At 30.8% G+C, this 20,470-nt stretch overlaps 1 protein-coding gene across 1 annotated transcript in view; it reads left to right on the forward strand.

Moving 5' to 3' along the window:
• Positions 1-20,470, forward strand: part of LOC137397192 (angiopoietin-related protein 1-like) — a 32,095-nt gene that overhangs the window by 9,624 nt on the left and 2,001 nt on the right. The window contains exons 2-4 of the mRNA XM_068083480.1: positions 18,270-18,488; positions 19,709-19,845; positions 20,137-20,257. Of these exons, the coding sequence (XP_067939581.1) occupies positions 18,270-18,488; positions 19,709-19,845; positions 20,137-20,257 (477 nt within the window). The remainder of the gene's footprint in view (positions 1-18,269; positions 18,489-19,708; positions 19,846-20,136; positions 20,258-20,470) is intronic.

Genomic DNA, 20,470 nt, shown 5'->3' on the forward strand with positions numbered 1-20,470 from the left:
ATCTATTATAGTAGCCCTCTTGTTCTCCTTGTCTACCACCACTATATCTGGTTGGTTTGCAAGGACATGCTTGTCAGTTTGGATGTAGAAGTCCCAGAGGATCCTAGCGCGGTCATTTTCATTCACCTTACCAGGAGCTTCCCACCAGTGTTGTGGTTTATTAAGGCCATACTCATCACATAGACTTCTATACACAATACCTGCGACATGATTATGCCGCTCAGTGTATGCGTTCCCTGCTATCTGCCTGCATCCACTGATGATGTGTTGGATGGTCTAAGGTGCTTCTTTGCACAGTCTGCATCTAGGATCGTCTCTAGTGTGATAGATTTTCGTTTGGAGTTGCCTTGTTGGGAGCACTTGCTCCTGGGCAAGTGCTCCCAACAAGGCATATATATATATATATATATATATATATATATATATATATATATATATATATATATATATATATATATATATATATATATATATATATATATATATATATATATATATAAAACCACAATAGCTTTATATACATCAAAATATAAAAAACACCAAGATTTGTATTTATATAGATTCACAATAGCTTGATATGCAGTGACATATGACACACTGAGGTTAATATATTTACAGACTCATAACTGCTGCATATACACTGACATATGACACACTGAGATTTATATATACGTATATAAATGAAGACCTCAACGGAAGAACGATCAATTTCACATTTTCTCAAAGTACTAGGTTTATTTTCTATTAGATAGTTCTGGCCACAAAGCTTAGTATCTGTGACAAACTTTCAGCAGAAATGATCCAGGTCCATGGATATCCCTACTTAAAATAAACTACCTCTTTGCAAAACTGATCAATGTCCTAGTTTTTAAACTTTAAAATGGCTATATCTCATGTTTGAGCATTGTGACGTTGATCGTTCTTCATTGAGGTCTTCAAATAGATATATATATATATATATATATATATTCACAATAGCTGGTCATACAGTAGACGCTCCTACAGATACATAACGTGTGCCTCCTACAACATTATCGCCAGGTAATTTGAAAAATTTATGGTAAGTTTTTGCTTCGTATTACATAAATAATTCAATATAACGTAAAGTGTCGTCGGGTGAGTTTTTAAAATCAAATTGATTGTTAATTTATTTCGCCACAGTTGTGGAATAAAAAATGATGGTTCTGTAGCGTTAGTCTAGTTCGGAGTAATAAATCATCAACCCATCTACAAAACAGAAAATAGGATAGCTGCGCCATTGCTCATAAATACCTAAAGGTGGTAGTCGAAAATTACATGTATCTTTTATTTAACATTGACTCCTGGATAGAATATGAAACACTTTGATTGAAATACATTTTTAGTAAAAGGTTCTATCAGTCAGAAGGATTTCCAACCTGACTCTATAAAATTGAATGCTGAAAAAGAACGCAATCATATAATATGTAGTAGGTTATTAACATGCGTTTCAGGCTGTTGTAAAATAATTATGATAACTTTCCACTCGAAGTTAAATTTATCATAGGTTTAAGGTTACATCGGAAATGCTGGTGTCTCTTTGACCTACCATGATGGACCAAGGTTTTCAACATTTGACAATTACAATGATTCACAAAACTTCAATTGCGCTTTTCAATTTGAAGTAAATATCAGTATTTAGCAGCGCTTATTACTACAATGATGCTCTTAGGTAATCTGGCGTCTGAATAATTGGAGTATAAACATGTATAAATAATTTAATTATATCAACATATGTGGGTTCACTTTACATATAAAAAAGTTGTCTATATTCGACAAAAAAAATGGTTCGACTCTATGAAGGTGAATAATGCTTTAATAGCACTTACTGCTACTTTTTAGGCAGTGAAACAACAATGATTATTAAACTAATATTGAAGCAATTTTCGGAGTTTAATTTACTAAGGCATTCAGAGTGCACCTTTTTTAGTCAGGATTTGAAATATATAATTTATTGATGTAATCTAGCTGCTCAGCAAATATTTAAAAACTAAAATCATTTCATTGTTTATTGGGTTTTGCTGATTTGGTTTGATTCAAACCAGATGTTTCTTTGCAAAAATAATATTTCATTATTATCCTTATTTCAAACATAATTACAGTATTGCATATTACTGTATGTAAAACTTAGCAGTATGGCAATGTTTGTTAAGATTTTATTCAAGAAAAACAGTCTCTAAAGCATGTTAGTAACTTTGTACACAGTTAGATCATTGAAAAATATTTTAATAAGTAGATTTAAGTTAAATAGAGTAGCTAATTTAATATAATCATCAGTTAAAATAGTATTTTCTGAGCTACACTTGTTGTTTAATATTTCAGCACGGGATGTAGTTTGACCTCAAAAGATAGTATCATTCTTTTTGGAATAAATAAGAATAGTAGTATAGTAAGTGTGCTTTATTTACTCTTAAGTATGTAATGATTTAATACATATAAATATAACAATTTGGTATATTAAATAACAAGACAACAGTTATACACAGGTAAAACAATTTAAAACTTTAGCCAGAAAGTATATCTAATGAAGTTTAATCTTTTCAAGCATCCAATAAAATGTTGTGCTGAAAACCCAGTTACTTCACCAATTAGCTATAGCTACATTTTATATAGTTATTGTCCATGTTGTAATATGGTACATGGTTTTTCAAACTGGCAACCTTATTAGATGCCACCACTCCAACTTGACTTAATGATTGCTAGAAGGAAGCAAATCCGTCTATGAAACAGGAATAACCTGATATGATTGGAAGACACATGACTATTCTTTAAGAATAGTTTACATGAAGTTGGGAAGATAAGGATCAGAATAGATTATATTGATATTTTAGAGTTGAAAATTTTATTCTTTTTTTGTTGTGATAAAAAATTGAATTTTGATGGTTACCTAAATCTGGTGAAAATACTTGTTGTTGTTAGTGGTTTGCATACATTTTCTACTCGTAATTGATGTTTGTATTTTTAAAATTTTGGAACACAAGTATGTCTTCTATGGTCCACATACAAAACTATCACTAAGCACAATATCAATATGTTATAGTGAACTATGTCCCGAAAATATACTTAATAATTGATTTTCGTTGTAATGAGAGTCTACCCTAATGTATGAAATACACAAATAAATTTGTAATCATTGGAAAACCTTTTGAAAAACCTTAATTCTGATCAAATTGTCTAACAATTCAGAATTGTTCGTATCACGTTTTCGTGTTTGTGTGAAAGCAGTTTTTATTACAATTAAACTAATTCGATGGTAAGTTCATTTTAGCTGCTTTAGAGTAAATAAAAAGGTGCAACAAAAAGGTTCCATAATTTTATCGGAAAACAATACTTGAATTTGTAAATACTAGGTAAATGGTGAATATCAATTAACCTCCTTTTTATATGCTGTGAACTAGACTGCTATTAAATGAGGCTCATTTTAGCAATTCATCATGATTTTGTTGACAAAATAATCTGCATGTATTACATTATAGTATTTTAGCTTAAAGCATTTTATTGTGATTCACAAGCTAACCTATAATCAAATGCATTAAAACAATGAATAATTGGATCAGCAGTATTTTACAACATGCACTATGAAATGGGTAAACAACTCCAAAAACCGGAAGCTGACATAAAAACCAACACATGCAATATATTTGACTAGAAATAATTTTTTTTGAGAGTAGTCACTTTTGGTTTTTGTTATTTGCCAGTTGCTGTAGTCTGTTCATCATACCAACCTTTATAGCATTTTGCTGCTGTCTCATGTAAGAGTTACATTTCTACCACTGTTAAGGTAGACAACTCCTGTACAACTTCATATAAATAATATGACAATAACAATATGTTTGGCATAATTTTACTTCAATAAAACAACATCAATAGAATTAACCAAGATGATTAAAAATAAAAACTAAACTTATCTGATTACTGCAGAAACTATATAATATTTGTTATTCATTTCTAGAAGTTAATGTACCAGCACAGAATTACCTTTGAATTATTACTTTACTTAGTGTTGACATAATTGTTAGTACTTATTAGCACTGAAATATAAATCAATTTAGAAGAATATTTGAATAGCAACAGTTTTTATTCATTTACCAGAATTTTTCTGTCATCCAAATAGTCAAAAAAGGAACTTTGATTAAAAAAATTCAGAAAATTTGCAGGTCTTACTAATGTCAGTTGAGCAAAAAGAATATATAAATTGTTATGTTTCACAGTTATCTAGAATAAATTAAAAAAAATTACTTTTGCTCATGCTTAAAATCACTGAACAAACTTTAAGGAAATTAATTATTAATGTGAAGTAAGAGTGAATAGTGCAATATCTTAAAATAAGGTTGGTAATCATAGTGTCTTACAGACTAATTTTTGTAGTTATGAGGTGCAATAAATAATTATTTGGATCTCATAGTTGGGTTTTAATGTCACTTCAACTGACTAGCAGTAAAAAGGTATACAGACCAAAGAAAGTAAAAGAGCATTGTATTGTATGCAAAGAATTACCAAAAAAAAAGAAAAAGTGTGCTGTTTACATAAACTGAGAACACTACTTAAACTGTCAAAAAATATTTTTCTCCAAATTAGACACAGAAAACAGAAAAAACCGCACATTTCTGTAAAATTCAGACTAGGGTTGATTGAAAATATGCTGCAGTATTGTCACCATGACTGCTATTTACTTATAAAATACCTCGATGTGTTATTAGATGCTAGTTCTTCCTGCCAAACTTTAGAATAAAATACAGCTAAACACAGATAACTCACCCGCAGATGGTTAAAATACCTTGTTAACTTACACATCTTAATTTGGCACGATTTTTTGCAATGATAAATATTGCTTTCGCAAACTAGAATATTACATTATTAATTCAAACAGTCTTTTGCTCAACAGTTATCCAGACTACTTATCACTTTAGAAAATTATGCATTTTAAACCGGAGAAATTAAAGTTGACTGATAGTGTTTCCTAAATGTCGTTAATACTCTGGTCAGCAAAATATTTTTGTAAATGACTTTTTTGAAGGTTTGCTAACGGAAATTTTGCCAAATATTTACTGTGCAATGGCCTCACAAGAAAAAGCTTAAAACCTATAAATAAATATAAAATCATTGATGAGATCAAAGCTGATCAAAAGCTATCAGCAATATTAAAAAAGAAAATCTTTCCAAAAATTACAACGCTGACATTGGTTAAACAGAAATATAGGATAAGGTCACTATAATATGACTAAAGTTAAGCAAGGCTGAGCGATTGAGCAACATCATACGAAGGTTTGATTGGTGTGTTGTTTAATAGTGTGTGATGAAGGTATACTTATCAATAAACTGATTTTACTAAAATGAGGCTAAAATTTGAATAAAAGAAAATGGAAGAAAATTGACCATTTTTAAACGAGACGATCATTTTTGTTGTCGAATCGAAGAACGAGCAAAGTTGAAGAAATGTAATTTTATTGGTGGTCACAGAGTTGTCAGGGTGTCGGTTGTGGTAGTGTTGGAAAGGTTAAAAATGGAGGAATGAAACATTGACTCAATTGAACCTAGCATACGCTGATGCTGAGATAATCAATATGAGAAAAAAAAAGGTTTTTTTTTCTTCATTTATACATTTTGATCACAATCAAGTTTTACCAGTTTTAATCTTTTAGTCGTAAAACATTTTGGAAATCACATCATCTAAAAATTCAAAGAAAATCTCAATGAGAAAAGCTATCTATACTTGATTATACAACTTTTTGAAATTTGACCTGATTGGTCCTTGAACCCGCAAAAAACAATATGTTTTCCACTTGTACATAGTTTGTGTAAAGACAACTATCTACCAATAAATTTATACACTTGTGACAGATTTATGTTAACTTAAACACTCTAATAATTCAAACAATATAGCTCGGTCTCAAGAGGCTTCAGTTATCCATATTTATTTGTTTGAAAAAGTTAGCTGAACCCCAGTATTAACCTTGCTGATTACCTCAAATTTATGGTAGAAGGCAAAACAACTCAATCATACTGTAACCTGAACTATAAATAACCAGATAGTTAAACATCTGTCCAGTAGTAGAAATCTTTTCCAAAGTATCATGAATGTAGATAGCTGCTCTATAATACTAATACAATGTATGAGTACATACAATTATCTAGAGATGGAAGACAACGAGTTAATGTATAATTTTTAAATTATGCAAGAAACTGTTGTTTGGGCTGAATTGCTAAATTTTTCTATCAGCCAAATTTAAAAATCAGCACCGGCACCTCAATTTTAAAGGTTTAACTTTCTAGAGGGGAGCTTGAGTTGTTTTTGTTTCTGTTTACAACCACAGTTTCTAAAGGTGACGTACTTACTCCTGCTGACGCACTATATGATCTCTGAAGACAAAGTAGGTTGGCCTGCAGGGAGTTTGTGTGTACAGATGAGCAGCTGCATTTATGTATATTTTATGTAGCTGGCTTTACATGACAGGTGTTCAGACACGTGTTTATTAAATAATTAAACAATTAGTTAAATAAATCATTGCACATTCACGTATCTGTGTTATAGGAAAATAAAAGGCTGTGTTGGCAACAGAAATAAGGTTTTTTGTCTGACAGAAGTTATGATTTTATTGCATTGTTCCCTCTAGGCAATTATCGAGCTCTTACAGATGAGTTAGGCTAGCATTAGTCGAGTGTACATGCAGGTAAGTACCAGGTGTTAGTAGGCTCTATAACATACTCCTTGTCAGCATTGAGTAAAGCAAAGGGGTTCAAGCTTTGAAATACTGCTTGACATTGAACTGTGAATGAAGCTATCACAGAAGCTCATAACTTAACCTGATTTTAGCGGAAACATAGTGTAACTATTTAGTTTGATGATTGTTCTGTTGCTTGGCTGTAGAAACTGTGAACTCATGTTTTTCCAGCTCTGAGTATGAAATTATATAGAACACTATGTATGCTTGTGGTGACTTTTCTGGCAATGACTTGTACAGGTTTTATGTAAGACTTTTAGAATAGTGTAACATAGTAGTCCCACAATCTAACAACTGCTGTAGTTATAGTAATATAGTAACTATGGTAACATAGTAACTATTTAAAGTGTTTGTAACATTGAATCTAAACTAGATCTACATTAATCACAATCAGTGGGAGTTAGTAATATAATGTTCTGAAGGGCGACTTTATAGAATATTATGTTTCGTTGAATGTATAATGTGCAAGGATATTTTAGCATTTAACTATTCAGAAAATATAATTTATGCTTGTCGTCCAGTCATATTTTCATGCTGATTTTTAAGTGTTTACTAGACTTGTTTAATAAAATATAATTTAAAATATTGTGAGATTTGATATTGAAACTTGCGCAAACTTCTGAAAGAAACATGTTCACATGGCACTGATTACGAATTAAAAATTGACATACAATGAGGTCCTGTCAATTGACTGTCACAGCCATAGAAATATGGTGTCAGATGATGCATTATCATTAGAAAAATCAATACTGGTCATTTGGTTAAGAATTCTTTAGCAGGTTTAAACGGTTAAATAACTAATCAGTATCACAAGCTGCTAAAATGCCCGCTATAGTCAGCGAGTAACTGACATATCAACTGTGGCCTAAATTTCCTATATGAATGTCGAGCATTTCAAGTCGTTAAAATATTTGTAATAATTTTTAGGTACATTGTAGATTCATGATGTACTTCATAACAGGGACCTTCCTGGCAGCATATTGTTTAATAAGCATTGCTTCTGCCCGTCAAATATCACGAATGTACTCACTAAGCCGAAGCTTACCTGAAGATAAAACCAAAAACTGTTCCAGCCTACTAAAGCCTGGTAAGTACTTAAATCGCATTTTCTACCAAATGCATGTTGTATTTTTTCTGCTAAATATAGCATTTTTTTTGCAGTCTTGCTTTTACATGGCCTATCAGTTCATACATTAGAAGCAATAAAACATTGCGTGTGTTCATCAGTGCAATTTATATTGATTTGCTGTAGCCTACAGGTACTTTTAGAAAATTACATAATGAGAACAACCAGATAAATTATTTTTAGTTTAATTTTGGTAGATAGAGAGTATGCGTAGTTGAGTTATTCTTTTCTTAGTTGAACGGCAGTGCACTATAAAATTCATTTTAATATACATCTACAGATACAGGGATGAAGCTGTGCTCTTATACATAGATATATAACCATATATAACCATATATAACTATAAATATATATAACTATATATATATAACTATATATCAACTGTGTTAGTACCTCAATGCAGTAACTATATATATATATATATATATATATATATATATATATATATATATATATATATATATATATATATATATATATATATATATATATATATATATATATATATATATATATATATATATATATATATATATATATATATATATATATATATATATATATATATATATATATATATATATATATATATATATATATATATATATATATATATATATATGTATATATATAGGCCTATATAATTGTATACATGTATAAATATTTATATAATTATAGATCCATATCTATTGATGTATATATATATATATCGTGAAACCTTTAATTGAATGCCATTGTGCTTTATTTAGCAACCCTTCCTGTATAGTGGTGGACACTTGAACACCGCATTTAAAGTGAGGCTGCCTGCATATTTTTTGAATGGCTCATACAAATTTTGGGAAGATAATTTTAGCCCTTTGGCTGCCAAGCAAATGTCGCCTATACTTTGCTCCTTTTTTAATTGAGCAAGATTGCACCTTTAAAGCGCAATAAATCTGCTAACTTACCTCCAACTTGCTTTAGATACATGTATTTTAATAAATATGCATCGACAAACCGAGAAATATTTCTATCAGTTGATATTTATTGCTTGCAATTGACTTGCAATGCTACTATAGCCTGTGACCTTCTTTGCAATTTGTTGGTACTTTCAATTCTCACTCCATTGTAGTTTTGAAGCCATATATTTTATTTTTATCTACAATATATCGACCGACGTTGCATAAAAAATCATTACACTCATTGATGTATGCTACAGTTTGCAGACAAATCTAGATTTTTATGCGCAATACAATTGGCGTTATGAGCATTGAGCATTATTGCAAGCAGTATTAAGATTGGTATAAGGATACTATTAAATAACATTCTACATGTATAATTTTGCAAATTTTCAAGCTATATAACAATAATCTGTCAAATGATACAAATATATACTCATGAACAGATGGCATAAAGGAACCATACTTATATATTACATGCAGAAACAAAAAATAACGTTTCTTAAACAAAAATATTTCCATAGTTTCTTTGGATAGCTTCACTCTGATTGCTGCTCTCAATAGAACAAACATTGTACAAAACTTTCCACAATATCTTCGGACCTCAACTGTAGTTCTGCACTGCTGAACTAGTCAATATTAGCCTCAAAACAATGTGTTGGCAGAGCAAAACTTTTACGCGCTGTAATTAGTGCAAATGCAACACGTAAAAGTTTGCTCGCTAAGCATAACCTTCGGCCAAAAACTTACCATCCATTTTATTTGCATATTCTTCGAAGTATTAAGACATCGTAAAAAAGGAACAATTATTAGCCTGAGATAGATGGTAATTATTTGCATCAAGAGTTAAATCTCCCATCGCAAACTTAAACCATTTTTTATATATGTGTATGTACCTCAAATTATTAAAACTACGTTAAACAATGGACTGATATTAGCCTGAGACCACGATTGATTATTTCTATGGTGTTGCTTTCAAAGTTTTAAAAAAGAAGCAAAAAGCTCCGGAGTTCGACAATGAGAAAATTAATTGTCGTTAATGGAAACGATTCATTATTAATACTATTTTGTGGACGCTTTTCCACTGATCGCTTGATATTACGGGTTCATAGAGTACAAAGATTGTTAATGTGGCGTTCAAATAGAAGTGGCGTTCAAATAGAGGATAAAACTCTATTTTTTAACACCTCTCTAGTGGTTGCGGGCTAATAGAGGTGGCTTTCAAATAGAGATGGTGTTCAATTAGAAGTTTTCGATATATACCTATACAATTATGTATAGGTATATATATTTATATATATGTATATATATATATATATTTATATAAATATATATATATGTTTATGGACATATATAACTTCACCTATATATAATATACATAAATTAATATCTATTTTTACAGACCCATATAAATTTACCTATACATATTTTACATATCTATTTATCCTTACTTATATTTATGTATTACATGTATATTATATGTAAATATATACATATATTTACTTGTATTTAAATTTAAATATTTATACTATACATAAACTGTAATTGAATGCCAATGGTGCTCTATTTTTCAACCTTTCTTCTATTATAGTGGCATTCAATTGATGATGGCATTCGAATAGCGGCTATCATTTTATTTTTCCAAAAGCCCCATCAACATTTTGGGAAGATAAATTTAGCCCTTCTACAGTCGAAGCAAATGTTGCCTCTATTTTGCTCTCTTTTTTTCGATGAAGCAATATTACGCTTTTTGAATGCAATAATATTAACTTTATATTAAAAGTAATGTTAATAATGTTAACTTACTTTCAACTTGTCAAAGATCTCCTAATAAATATGCATTGTAGAACCGCAAAATATATTAATTCTCCCAGTTGACATATTGCGTGCATTTAACCTCCAATGACATTAAAGCTTGTATCTTACTTTAGCAGTTTTTTGAGCTTTCATTTTAAATTTAATTTTGAATTTAAAGCCGTATTTTTGTTTTACATTTAATTTTATCATTGTTACATATATTATCATTGCATTTATTGTTGTGTTTGTTACAGTTTGCTCACAAACTAGCTTTTTATGTTCAATAGAAGGTTTCGAGCGTTGATCAATTGCAAGATCAGATTACTGCAATGATGTTATTAAATAATATGCTATAAAAATGTAAATTTATAAGTTATACATGATGGTTATTTACCAAATGCTAAAAATATATATCTATGAACAGGTGAAATAAATTGACAGTGATTATGTTACATGCAAAAACAAAAATTAACGCTTCCAAAGCAATAATGTGTGCATAATTTGATCGGATAGCTGAGTTCCGGTTGTCGCTTCAATGGATCGAACGTCTTGGGGTTGTCAAATACTTTCCACAATTCTTCAGACCTCAAATTTTTATCTGCACTGCTGAACTAATTGATAACAACAGCCAAACAATTTTTTAACAGAACAAAGATTTTACACTTTGCATTAGTACAAATGCAAGGCAAATAATTATTTGTTCGCTAGATGCTATGTTTGGTCTAAAACCAATCATTCTTCAACCATCATAAATTTAAACCACTTTTTATATAAATTGACTTTGAAGTATCAAAATGAGCTAATCAAGGAACTAATAATAGTCTGATACAGTTATTAATTTTTTCTATGGAATCACCTTAAGAGTTTCAACGACATAAAACGTGAAACTTTGGAGTTGGACAACAAGATAATAGATTGTTATTGGTGTAACAATCTATTAATTATTAAAATGATTTTGTGGAAACTGTTCTACTGATCACTTGATATTATGGGTTTATATAGATCAAAAGTTGGAGGTGGCTTTCAATTGGAGGTTTTACAGTTGATATACACACATATATTAGCATTTCTATAATATATATTCCCAACATAATGAAACGACTCGATGGACATATAATAGTTCTGCACGATAACACGATATAATTCAATATGACGATATATTTCAGTGCATGATTTTATATTTGGTTAGTTTTCAAGTCGATATGAATATGGAAGCTGATATTTTAACGAAATATCGGCTGATATTATTTGGCAAAAATGGAGTTGTCTGTTATCTTTATTGCAACGAGATGCCAACTCCTGTTTTTTCAACTGATATCAACAAATATCCTCTCACACCGTTCATGTTAAACCCTAACACCATTTATCAAAAGAAGACAACTCCAATATTCGATATTTTTCGATATTCAATATATTTTGAGACCAAATAATCTAATGTACATGCAAAGATATCATGCAGCACTAACTTATAACTCTCGAATTTAAGTACCGTCAATTTTGTGAATTTTTAAAATCCACGAATAATTAGTTTTATTTTAAACACAAGGGAGAATAACTATGACCTCAAAGAAAAACTAGCTACTAGACTGAGTGAGTAAACGTAGCTGAGTTCTAAACTCTTTTAAGATTATTGTCAAAGTTTTGGGTTAAGCCCATTGCCAGTGCAACACACCCTTTTACAAAATTAATCAACGTTGTCACAAGTTATTCGGAATTTAGCATGACATCGTCATCACCAAAATCTCTCCTGCAGTTCTTTACGTTGAGAAAACTCATTACTTACCATAAGTTGTTGGTTCATCAGAGGCCTTCAAATCGACAAATATTCATGAAAACCTCTGGATACTCAAATCACAAATTTGATGAGTTTTTTACTAAGGCTAATGGTGTCGCATCTTTAACAAAGAGCTCACCTGATATGTAATATATTTGCATACATGGATATATTTTTATACTGATACATACATGTACACATTACATATATGGAGAGTATACAAGTATATTACATATATTGACATATATGTAATATATATTCCCATATATACTACATACATATGTATATATAATATGTATGTACATATATATCATATAAATGGTTTATTATATTTTTTTCCTTTGCAACAAATAAGCCATTTTATAGTCTTATGAAGTTTCATTTCATGAATAGTTTTCTTGTGACTTCTTTTGTTAGTAAAGCCATAGTTGCTGAATATTAGCTAAAATGGTTGCAAATACAAAATATTAGTGTCTTTGATCTAGTTGCAGGTTGCGCCATTGATTAGTTAGTTTTTAGCTGTATGTACTTCACACAACGCCAAAGCTAAAATGTCAGAAGTAATTTGGTTAAAGTTTCTTTTTCTAGTAGAACCAGATGCAAATTGAGTGTGTATATAGATATTTTTTCAAACCTATAGAATGACGCTTAAACAGCAAGCTTCTTAGTCACTGATACTATTTCTTTTTTCTGACTTTGTTCAAAACTTTTGTTAAAAACTTGTTCAAACAGATGAAGTATAGAATTTGAAGACAAGAATAGGTTAAGAATTGAAGATAAGAACTATTCAATAAAAACTTCATCAACGTTTCATTAGAACCTGAGACGTCATAGAAGCTAAAACTAAAGTATTTTTTAAACATTTTCATTTGTTCTCACTATTACTTTATTTGTTGGCAAAAAACACATTTTACTTACGTGTATACACGGCTATTGATAATGTTGGAGGGTTTTTAACACATCATTCCGTTTTTGAAATACCAGTAAGATATCGAATCAAAGGTTGGAATGTGAAAGTTGACCTATATAAGCTGAATTTTGTTTGAAACTTCAATATTTTCGAATAAAATATCTACTTTTTTAGAAACCGTTTCACTTTCAAAGTGCCTTCTTCGTTGTACTGCAAACAGCTCGTGTCTTGCAGCACTGAGTGCTCAAGATACTGAAACATGTGAGAACTACCCTTCTACTGTTGGAAATCAAGCAAACATGGCTAGTTGTACCAAGGTATATGCTGAGCAAGTTTGGGTAAGACTTTAAAAATTCATTGTGGGTTTTTCACTCACGTACATGTAATGTTGTGATTTAGGATAAACTCGAACAATGAAACTTCGGTCAGCTCATACTTAGTCATAATATACCAATAGTGGTCTGAGGAGACAATCGCTAAACCATTATTTGCTTGTTTAACTAAAATAATCGAGAAAAAGCCGGTATTTAGAAATGGTGAATTTAAAATGCTTTAATTGAAATAAATTTTAATAGTAAATTAATGAATAGTTTTACCAGAACTTTACTATTGAAACGACTAAAGTTTCATGACATTGGCTGTTAAAAACTGTTCTTGCAGAATTTTATTAATACATTTGGTAGAATTATCTCCCCTATGTAAATACAGTGAATTGTTGCAGTCTACAAATAACATACCGTACAGGATGAAAATATTTGTTGGTCATAAAAATTCGCGATTTCGCGAAGAGGCAACTCCACGAATTATAAAATTCCGTGAATAAATAGTTCTATTTTTAATCACAAGGGAGAATAACTACTGCATCAGATTAAAAAATAGCCGCTAGGCTGGTTGCCAATATAAATACTAAACGCAGTTGAGTTTCAAAACATTTTTAAAATCATTGCCTGAGCTTTGAGCTAACACCATTGCCAATGCATCACATTTCTTTACAAAATTATTCAAGGTTGTCACAAGATATGCAGAATGGCGTCATCGCAAAAATAGCCACTAGGCAGAAGTACTAAATGTAGCCGAGTTCCAAAACTTCTTTAAAATCATCACCGGGCTTTGAGTTTTATTGCCATTGCATCAAACTTCACAAAATTATTCAAGGTTTTCACATGTTGTTCGGCATGGCTTCGCCATCACAAAAAAATCTCTCCTAGGATTTTTACATTGAAATCAACTCCATCAATTTCTAATACCTAATTTCTAATTTCTAATACGAAGTTGAGGACGATCATGATTTTGATCTGGACATTATGGTATGTATTTGCTTTGCAGTGCAGATACGTTTTTCCATAATTAACTGTTTTAGTTAATTATTTTGTTTAAAAACTGATCACTTTCATTAAATACCTCAGCTATTGTTTTTGTACTTCCTTAACACTTATTAACATTTTTCTTTTTTGTGTTTTCCGCAGATTGACAATGAAACAACCTACTCCGATTACGAAAACTAGAGACAAGTACTAATATTCACCGTGGCAGAAATATTGGCAGAGAAGCAACCAGTTAATCTAGACCCCTTCATCAGAACAACTCTTTGATATCGCTGCAGCAAACATGATTAAATTATACATTTTATTTCATGTATAGATATATTATAATTTATTACAAACTTGAGTGTACAAATAAAATGTTTCAAATACAAATACAGTTTTACAAACAATAAATGGAGTAAATATAAACAGTTTAGTCCAAATGGCGGTTATCTAGAGCAATAAAATTAAACTGATACTCTTGATAAGTGAATACTAGCGTGTAATGGTGCTTTCTGACTAGTTATTTTGGTAATAGGAGCTCAATATCGCTGTCACTGTTTTTGGTAGATGTTAAAGGCAATTCTCTCACTACTACGTGGCTGGTAAGTCAGTTATCATCAGACATCTCCTCATGGCTTACTATTGCAACGTTCTGCTTGTTGGCCAAAAGTTTGTGATCGTAATGGCGATATTGTTCCTTTTTTAAAACATATATTCTCCTCGTTAGCAGCTGCGGTCACTTCAATTTCAAGACATCCCTGAATGATTGGTAATCTTCTAGGAATAACATCCATCATCCTTGCAGTCATTGTACCTTCGGATATAGTGAAAAAGCTGCTTACTATACTTATTTCACGGGGTAGATGACCAACCGTTGCGCAGTCTGCGTTTATTAGCTTTACTGTCAATGGTTCGTGTAGATTAATGGGCTCTTTCTCACACTAAAAAGAATAACAAAGCGGTAAGGATGGAAAAAATAAATATTGCGTGTCACTAAAGTAAAATTCAATTATTAATTTAGTAAATGGTTTGAAAAAAAAAACTCATTACTTACCACAAGTTGTTGGCTTATCAAAGGCCTCCAAAGCGATGAATATTCGTGAAAACCTCTGGACGCAGCAAAAATTGTTTGCCGTAGCTTAGCACGATTGCCTCGCAGTTGTAAGCTAAATATAAACCGGAACACGCGATGTACGCATGCGTAGGAATAACTATATTACTAGCTGCAATAGAGTTAACTTTTCCTAGAGAGTGGCAGTTTTCAGCCGCCAAAAAATTCATCCGCGAATATGCATGAAAAGACAATTTTCGCGAAATGTAACTCCGCGAATAAATTCATCCTGTACGATAATAAATAAATGATTTACAAGTTAAGTTCCTGAAGGAAGCAAGTATGATTGTGGCACCATAATTTTTCTTTGTTTATTTAGTTAGAGCGTTGATGTATAACTATGAGATAGAAGGAAAGTTTCACGTACTTTATAGAGGTTAACTATTGATAGTATGTTTACAGGACTGTTGCAATTGGAGCAGTACTTCTATGAATAATCAAACACCGGTATTTCAAGGTATGAAACAATCATTAACAACTTATTAAAACATCAACAGTCCAGTATTAATGATGGCAGTTCAATTAAGTTCAGTATCAGGTTGGAGCAACCAAACTCATAGCTACTTTAAAACACATTGCAAGCGATCATGCTAAGCTTATCGAGTCTATTTATACTCGGAGAAAATGCTCACAGAAATATGCATAATACATTAGCACATTATACGCAATAATACATATATAAAAATATCAAACATGCGCAATATCTTAATACATTCTATGCTAAAATAGATAAATAGTTATAACTGTTTCGGTGTGCAAAATTATTAGATGAGTTTTATAAGAAAAAACTTTTTGAAACATGAAAATGTTGTCTTTATTTCGAAAGCTTTTACTAACAATTTGACAAATAATTTCTGATAGGAAGTCACTGTTTTTCTTAATTAATTTCCTGTTTTTGTTTATATTATTGTTGTTATAACTGATACGAAGACCTCAGCCACATTTGTGCTAGTTAAACTAATCGTCGCCAAATTTATAATATTAACCAAATATTTATAGCAATCTGCTCCTAAAATGATTTAGAAAATAATTTAGTTAGACTGTCTAAAATTATAAGAGTCAATATTTTTAGTAGTTTTGTTATAAATATTGTCAAGGCTGGTAAAAAAGTAGAAATATAAACCAATGGTTTCAAAATACTTTTGTTAATTTCTTTCGATTTTCTAATATTATTTAATATTATTTTATTAAAAGTAGGATTGTATTGCTGTGTATGGTGGTGTTATGTAATTTATATTGTTATAAGGACTCACTGATTAGAAGAAATCTAAATGACATTGGTTCCAAAGATAACCAGAAAAACCAGCCTGTTGGTTTTTTCCTTGAATAGTTTATAACGTTTATAATCATTTTTATGTAAACGTGGCATACCTTCAGTGGCAGAACTTAGGGTAACTGAGGCAAAATATCATCTGGCTATAAAAATTAGACATATTTGAACCATTTAGAGAATATTCCCATCAAACTTAAAACAATTTCATTACTATGTGCTGCTTCCTATACAAAATTGTAATGATTATGATTATTCTTTCTGTTGCCTAACCCTTTTACTGCCGGATGCAAATTTATACAAAATCTATGGGCGACTGTCGTATGCGCATGTTCGAGAATCTTCCAGCAATTGGGTAACTTAGTTTTAGTATTCGTTGAACACTTGACCAATGATCTTTGGTACTTTGATAGTATTGAAGGTGATGTTTAAAGTTTTCTCTATGAAATTAACCTAAGTTCACAAAGCAATTTTAGATCTTTGTCTTAGAATTTCTAACTTGAAAACGCATATTTTTTCTTTCTGTCATTTTAACTACATGTAGTTAGTGTTATTATGGCTTTTGCAAGTATTTATTGCCCAAATTTTGAAATGAATAATTACTTGTGTTGATGAAATAGAAGATTCAAAATCAGATTTTAGTGGTTACGCAGATAATGAAAGCGATGGGTCTGATGACAATTAAATTAATAGTAGTTTTGCAACAACTGTATGGAACAATAAAAAGATTTTTTCAAATAGCTTTACGAAGCCATATAATATAGTTAAATTAAATAATTTTGTATAGTTGTTTTTCTAAAGATGTTGGCAACATAAAATATGTAACAATTTTTTCCAAATTTTGTTCAAAATTGAAAAAATAGTGGATATGCATTATGGTACAAAATCAGCATATTCAGTTGAATGGCTGGCAGTAGGCCAAAAGCAAAGTTCGTACATGGATGGCAGTGAACGGGTTAAAAACATTTCAATGTTCCTTCATCTGAAAAGTTTAATTTGGTTTTCAAAAGGTTTGTTTGAACAAGCACATGAAAATATGCCTAATGAGGAAGTTATCAATTTTTATTTAGATAATTTGATTTTATTTAAATACAATAGACATGATGTTGTATTCATAGCTTCATGACTAGTCGGTGTATTTCACATCTGTGGAATGAAGGGATGAACTAATCAACTGTAAAAAAGCTGTTAAAAACTGTTAAAGCTAGTTCCCTGTTAAAAAGGCATTTTGCTGAACGTTTCGACTGTTCTCGTAAAACGATGTTTAATATATATTGGTTTTCTATGTTTTAATAGACTGTCAAGATGCGTTTGACAAAGGAGAAAGGAAATCTGGTGCAGTTTATGTGCTTCGTCCAGACCCTAGCTGGAGGTTGGTCAGAGCCATCTGTCAGTTTGACGATGATTCGGGTTGGACAGTTATACAGAAAAGACTTGATGGGAGTGTTGACTTCTACAGAGGATGGAGTGACTATGTCGATGGATTTGGCTACCTCGATAGAGAGTACTGGATGGGTAGCCATATTTTGAACATATGTTAGAATATCTAGTTCTGAGCTATTCGAAAGTGTTATGATGCGAGGAATAAAATTAAAAGGTTTCATTTCAATTACTTTTTTATAAGGGTCAGTAACGTTGTTACCTAATAATAGCTATTTGTTATTTGTTTATTTTTGTTAAAACTTGTCAAAACTCTGATGTAATGCTGTTCAGCATCTGAAAAAATACTTTAGAGCTACCGATAAGCTGCTCTTGACTACAAACCTTTTTCGCTAATTATATGTACTACTCTTTTATGCTTTAGCATATTTTTGCTTGTTCAAGGTCTAGTGTGTCATCATAATAGCCTTGTCTTCTTGCTCTACAAGTTGCAAGGTTATTGTTACAAATAGGTTCAATCCGGTAGCAATAATTTCTAGTAACCTTGTGGTTTGGAGCTAACAATCGTGTGAACACCCTGAACTACTTAACACAATTTTTTGAATAGCCAATCAAGTCTGTCTAAAAAATTACGTTGTCAATATACTGGTAGCCGGCTGTAGAGTAAGAATTTACTGTAAATTATATAATTATGGTCTGCCGAAAAGTGATGCTTTCCATTTATTTAAAAAGTTAGAAATTTTATTCCTCAAAATACGCTCACTATGAAAATATAGATATTAACAAAAATGTTTGGTTATTTGATTTTGCATTTGGAAGGCATGTAGCCATTTGGAAGGCACGTGTTATAATGTAAGATCAGATATAGTTTTAGCATCCGTCCAACTAATTATTACTTCATGGTGTGATAACGAGTATCACTTAAATTAAAAATCATATCTAATGCATGGCATTTGAAATACGCAAAGCTTATTTAGTGATTTAACCTTTCTTCGTTTCTTCGTTTCTCAACCTCCTTTATCATAACATTCTTTATCATGTAGGTTATTCAGAATACCACTAAATTATTTCTTTCATACTTATGTATGCTTAAACGTTATTACGTCTTCACTAATTCGTTGCAATATGGTTGTCCAAGTTTATGCATTGTGAGCCGGATATAATTTATTAAAATTTACTCATATAAGATGTAGCCATGTTTTTTTCAATCCATATGTGTGTGAGACAACAATTTGCGGCTATTAAAAAGTATTCAAATTTACTTGAAAACTCCTTGAGTTTCATACATTCACGTGAATTTCATATCTTCCTACAAATATCAGATGTCTTCACATCTACTATTTTATCCATGATAGGTTTAGATGCTATTTACTACCTTACAAGAACTAACAAGAAACTGAGTATCTACCTGGAAGCACATGACGGTGATAGTAGAACAGCTAACTACTCTACCTTCTACATAGATCATGCTGATTTTGATTACACTGTTCATGTATGTATACATAAGTAAATCTGACAAACTATCTACATATCATCATATTTATGCTATGTTAAACTTTTCTAATAGACTCTCTGTGATATAAATTTTGAGTCCAAAATAAATCTTAGTAAATATTTTTATCATTCCAAAAGATGTCAGATCTTCCTCACTAAAACAGTGGATGGTTTTTTGAACAAATAACTAACAAATTTTATGCCGTCTTGCATTATATGTAATATGCCTTTTACAGTGTTGTAAAATATAATAAATTTTAAGTCTAAGTTCAATTTAATGTACATGTAGGTTGGAGGCTACACGGGTAATGCTGGTGACTCTTTGACCTCCCATAATAAACAAAGGTTTTCAACATTTGACCATGACAATGATTACAAAAGCGACGTCAATTGCGCTTTGATCCATGAAGGTAAATATGAGTATTTAGTAGAGCTAATCACTACAACACTGTTCTTAAGTAATGTGATACTTGAAAATTAAACCTAAACGTACATAATTTAACTATAGCGTATGTCTGTTTCTATTACATAACTACATATAAAATATATATCTACAGAAAGAGCTCATTATCTGGCAAAATGCATTTTCTTGCTGAAAGAACCAGTCTTCTTGGAACAATCTC

The sequence above is a fragment of the Watersipora subatra genome, chromosome 5, assembly GCF_963576615.1.
Source record: "Watersipora subatra chromosome 5, tzWatSuba1.1, whole genome shotgun sequence".
In the NCBI taxonomy this organism is placed as follows: Eukaryota; Metazoa; Bryozoa; class Gymnolaemata; order Cheilostomatida; family Watersiporidae; genus Watersipora; species Watersipora subatra.